Source organism: Delphinapterus leucas, chromosome 7 (assembly GCF_059928025.1).
Source record: "Delphinapterus leucas isolate spDelLeu-1000000601 "Yukka" chromosome 7, BTC_Dleu_Yukka2, whole genome shotgun sequence".
NCBI classification, from domain to species: domain Eukaryota; kingdom Metazoa; phylum Chordata; class Mammalia; order Artiodactyla; family Monodontidae; genus Delphinapterus; species Delphinapterus leucas.
In genome coordinates this window covers 35,788,631-35,794,201 of record NC_143135.1, presented here as the reverse complement: position 1 = coordinate 35,794,201, position 5,571 = coordinate 35,788,631, and the positions used below count along the sequence as shown (strand labels likewise).

General features: G+C 34.8%; 1 protein-coding gene across 9 annotated transcripts in view; it reads left to right on the top strand.

Moving 5' to 3' along the window:
• PRMT3 (protein arginine methyltransferase 3) overlaps window positions 1-5,571 on the top strand; it is a 141,597-nt gene that overhangs the window by 119,533 nt on the left and 16,493 nt on the right. For all 9 annotated transcript variants that reach the window (XM_089915040.1, XM_022583760.3, XM_089915038.1 and 6 more), the window contains 2 exons: window positions 7-57; window positions 254-341. In XM_089915040.1, the coding sequence (XP_089771166.1) occupies window positions 7-57; window positions 254-341 (139 nt within the window). The remainder of the gene's footprint in view (window positions 1-6; window positions 58-253; window positions 342-5,571) is intronic.

Genomic DNA, 5,571 nt, shown 5'->3' with positions numbered 1-5,571 from the left:
AAACAGGCATTTGCTGGCTACTTCGATATATATTTTGAGAAGAATTGCCACAACAAGGTAAGTATCACAAGTTGTCTCATAAGAATTAATTATGTGAAATACATTGTATTTTATTTTTGTGTCCCAAGGTGTTTGATCATAAGCATTTTGCTGTTGTAAGCAGTTGGAGCTTGTATTAGATGTAGTAGATTAATGTACCATGATATTAAAAATCTTGTACTTCATCGGGTACTTTTGAACTCTACCAATGCAGGTCGTATTCTCTACGGGCCCCCAGAGTACCGAAACACACTGGAAACAAACAGTATTCCTATTGGAAAAGCCATTTTCAGTTAAAGCAGGTAAGAAAGAAAAAGGGGGAAAATGTCTTATCCATTCTGAAGTAAACAATATTCATTCGTTCTACAACCACTTTTTCTATGCCCACTGTATTTGAAGCAATATGACATACTAAGATAAGTTCTTAGAGTTTACCATGTACATAAATTTTAGGTGGCATATTGTTTCATTAAAGAAGTAAGTTAAAGAAAACTCTTATTTAAATTTAATTTCTGCCAGTTAAAATATATGTGACATTATGTAGCTCTTATTTTGAGTACCACAAAATCAGAAAATTTTTCTTTAAGCAATAGCTAATATGTATTAAGTAGCAAATATAAATAAAAGAAAATGTTCTCATTTCCCAAGTGACCAAAGAGAAATATCACCAGAAGAAGTAAAGTGTAAATTAAAGAGAATGTCATTCAGTAGTTATTATATTCAAAATATATTTTTATTTGTCTAGAATGCTCTCCACTGTGTCCACCTCCTCAAATCTTACATAGTGTTTGAAGACTGATCCAATTCTACATTCATCTCATTGATTGTTCACTTACACGAGCACCTATAGTTCTTACATACCTACACATTTAACTCCAAAAGTTAGAATTTGATTATGGAATTTTTTTTTTAACTGCTTATTACATATAAGTCTTCTTGTCCCATCTTCACTGAAAGCCTTCTGACTGTAGGAAAACTGAATGTACAACAGCCTTCATTGTAAAGATATTCAACATCAAATTATTTGTGTCTCTCAAAAGCAATACTGAGCAAAAATTTGCAGAATGATTCCTACAATATATGTACACACACACATAGTAAAAGTAAGAAGCAACACTTAAGAATGGTAACCACTGAATTCATGGTAGTGGTTCACTTTAGGGAAGGATGGAAGTAGGATCAGGGAAGGCTACAAAGGGGGTTTAGTGCCATGTATCTGAACTATTTCTTTTAAAAACTGAAGGAACTGTGGCAGAATGTTAAGATTTGACAAAGCTGAGTAGAGGTCATTAAATCATTCTCTTTGTGTTGAAAATATTTCATAAAATTCTAATGTGGTTTTGATTTCACTGTTGAGACATAAAGGAATTTAGTAGATGCAAATAAACACTGTTAGAGTAAAGCAGCACCTTGTCATTTTTTTCACTTTGAGGTTGCAGTGCTATGGAAATAAAACCTTGATGGCGTGATTTTCTTTCTCTAGAAAGCTTGAGCACAGCAAAACTGAAATGAAGCCAACACATCCTCATTTCTGTTTCTTTGTTTTGTTTTTTGTTTAGCTCTGGTATTTGGATTGATTTTGGGAAAATTGAAAATACTGCTTTTTTCCCTCACTGTAACCATTTTGTTGTCTTAATGCTAAAATTTTAAAGGCATTACTGATTCTTTCATGTTTTAATCTTGAGGGGGGTTTAAGATAGCATTTGAATTTTCTCCTGCCTAATTACAACAAAGTGTTATTTGATGCCTAGTGAAATTTTGAAATCCTAAATATTCTTTACCCAGTAATCCTTACAGTAATTGATTCAGCTTTTTCAGAATACTGTGAAGAAGGTATATGATTCTAATGCTGCCCTCTGGCACCATCTACATTCTCTTTTTCTTTCATTGCCATTGTGTGTACTCATATTTAAATGGTAAGGCCAATAGGCTCCCCTAAAATAGCACAACCTGCGGAGAGTTTGAAAGAGAAATTTCAAAGTAAGGAAAATGTGGTCATTCTCAGTTACAAGAATTTTTTTTTTACCCTGCTGTAGTAAGCCTTTGGTGGTAGTACTGATGAATAGAAGCCAGAAGCTCTGGGGCAGAGTATTGGGGTACACATTAGTCAGAAAAAGAGCTCTGGAGATCTCCGATACGCCCTTGAGTTTTAGATGAGTGCTAAGATGGTGTGTATGTGGGATGAAATGCCTGAGGTCAGGCAAAGCAGTTGGAGTAGTTGTGAACCACATATTTCCCAGCATTTACACAGGGCTGGGGTATTCAAATTTCATCAAGCTAGAGTGGAGCGTCTTTCTGGACTCTATTCAGTGGAGATCCCAGAAGGACCATAGTAGCGGGAATAAACTGTCACTTGAGTAAAGGCAACTCTGGATGCTCCTTAACAAAGCTTAAAAACAAGTCTTAAGAGGAAAAACTGAACTTCATGTAACCTTAATAGCAACAAAGGAGAACAATAATATCAGATGTTCAATGACATAAAATTCAACATGGGCCAGCATTCAATCAAACATTGAATGCAGGAAAATACCAGTCAGTAGAAACAAACCCAGAAATGATAGAATTAGCACACAAGCATGTTGAAATATATTATAACTACTTTTATATGAACATAGGAAAATATGAGAAGATATTTACAATCCAAATAGGACTTCTAGAGATGGAAATTACAACATCTGAAGTGAAAATGTCATTTGATGGAGTTAACGGCAGGAAAGATCAGAGAACGTAAAGATACAGCAATAAAATGTATCCAAAAAGAAGCACAGAGAGGGGGGAAAAAGATTTTTTTAAAAAATTAATGTATCCTCAGTAACCTGTGGGAAAATATGCAGCATTCAACCTTAAATATAATAGTAGAAGTCCATGGAAGAATCAGGGGCAGAAAACATAATGGATAAAATTTTCTTATATTTGATAAAAACTATAACTCACAGATTGAAGAAATTGAGTGAACTCCAAGAAATTGAGTGAGCTCCAAGAAGGATCAACACAAAGAAAACAACCCCAAGACACATCATAAACAAATTGTTGGTATGCAGTGATAATTAAAAAAAAGAAAAAAACTTTAACCAGAGAAAAAGAAAACATATAGAGAGGAGCAGACCAACAATACAAAATATATTAAAGTAAGCTCTTCAAGTGGAAAGAAAATATCACCAAAATTTTCAATATTTAGAAAATTCCACTCTAAACGAAGGAGTGGAAAATGCCAGAAATGGTAAATGTGTGTGAGTACAAAGAAAAGCCTTTATTTTCTCACCTTTTAATTTCCTAAAAGATAATTGACTATTTAAAGCAAAAATAATAATGCATTGTGTGTTTTAAAACATATGGAGACATAAAATATATGGCAATGATTTAAAAAAGAAATTAATTAGAAAATGGAAATATATTGTAAAGTCCTTACACTTAGATGAAGCAATTTAATGGTGAACTGATGAATTAAGTATGTACATTGTAAACCCCAGAGCAACAGCTAAAAATTTTTAAATTAAACCACAAAATATAGCTAATAAGCTAGTAGTGGAGATAAAATAGAATCCTGAAAAGACTATTCAAGAGAAGATAGGAACATAAACAGATGGATAAATAGAAAACAAAAGGTATGATGGTAGACTTAAATTCAAACATATTGATAATTATATTAAATATGAATGGTCTGTACATCCAGATGATGGAATTTCATTCAGTGCTAAAAAGAAATGAGTTATGAGCCCGTGAAAAGACATGGAGGAATCTTAAACACATCTTACTAAGTGAAAGAAGCCAATCTGAAAAGGCTATACACTGTGTGATATGTGGTAATGACATTCTAGAAAAAGCAAAACTATGGAGATAATAAAAAGATCAGTGGTTGCCAGGGGCAGGGGATACAAATAAGCAGAACACGGAAGGTTTTAGGGCAGTGAAGATACTCTTTATGATATTATAATTAGGATATATGTCATTTACATGTGTCGAAACTCGTAGAATATGTAACACCAAGAGTGAACCCTAAGGTAAACTACAGAATTTTGGTGATTATGATGTATCATCAATGTGGGCGCATCCTTGGTTAAAAAAAAAAAAAAAAAAAGTACCATTCCAATGAGTGATGTTGATAGTGGGGGAGGCTGTGCATGTGTGGGGGCCGGGGGATATGAGAAGTCTCTGTACCTTCCTCTCAGTTTTGTTGTAAACATAAACCTGCTTTAAAAAGTTAAGTCTTTTAAAAAATGTTAATAGCCTAAACATGCCAATTAAAAGGCAGAAATAAACAGAATAAAAGCAAGAACTAACTAAATGCTGTTTACGGGAAACACACTTAATATAAAGACAGTAATTCCGGTTGCCAGTGACGTAAGTGCATTCATCCCATCTGTCTCACTGAATGCAGCTTTAAAACCAGAACGCATGGAACAGCTCTTTGAAATCTCTGAAAAGTACATAATAGCAGATAAATTGGAGAAGATGACCAGAATTTGAATTACCACTGAACTGGTGGTAAATTTGTGATTAGTTTTCCTTCAGTATCCCCTAGCCTGGACTCCAGACAGCCTGAAACTCAGAAGAGGGCCTCAGCACAGACAGGAAGAGCTCCCAAAGGAGCCCTCTGATTCTAGCTTGAGGAGTGGGGAAAGGGTCTCCTAATGCTTAGAGAGAGTGGGGGGAAATCCCCATTTTTCTTTTCTGTGTTTCTTCTCTGTTCTGCCATATCGCAGCCCACAAGTAATCCTACAGTGGTGGCAGCAGTAACAGTGGCAGCAGTAGGGACCTGCATACCCATAGGTAAATGAGTGGGTGTGGCTGTGTTCCAATTAAATTTTATTTACAAAATCAGCAGCCAGACTCAAAAGCCTTCCATAAAACAAATCTCCAGGCACATTGCTTCATTGCAAATTCTCCCAACGACTTAAAGGGAGAAATAACACCAGTTCTACATAGTCTCTTCCAGAAAATAGAAGAGAGCTAATTTTATGAGGGCAGTATTATCTTGATACCTAAAATTAGACAAAGGTAGTACAAGAAAATTAAACTGCAGACCAGTGTCCCTCATGAATACAGATGTAGAAATCCTCAACAAAATAGTAGCAAATTGAATCCAGCATACATGTATAAGAAGAAAACACACCATGACCAAGTGCATTTTATTCCAGGAATGCAAGGCTAATTCAATATTTTAAAATCTTATAATGCAGTCCGCCATGCTAACAGTCTAAAGAAGAAAAGCCACATGATCATATCAGTGGATGCAGAAAAAACATTTGACAAAATTCAATATTCCTTCATGACAAGTACAGCAAACTAGAAATAAAAGAGAACTTCCTCAACCTGACAATAGGCATCCATAGTCTGTAGCTAGCATCATACTGAATAGAGAAGGACTAAATGCTTTCTCCCTAAGTTTGAGATAAGGCAAGGATGTCCAGTCTCACCCCTCCTACACTTCTATATTGGAAGTCTTAGCCAGTGCAATAAGAAATGAAAAAGAATTAAAAGCCATTGGAAAGGAAGAAATAAAGCTGTTGTTATTTATAGATAATGTGTACA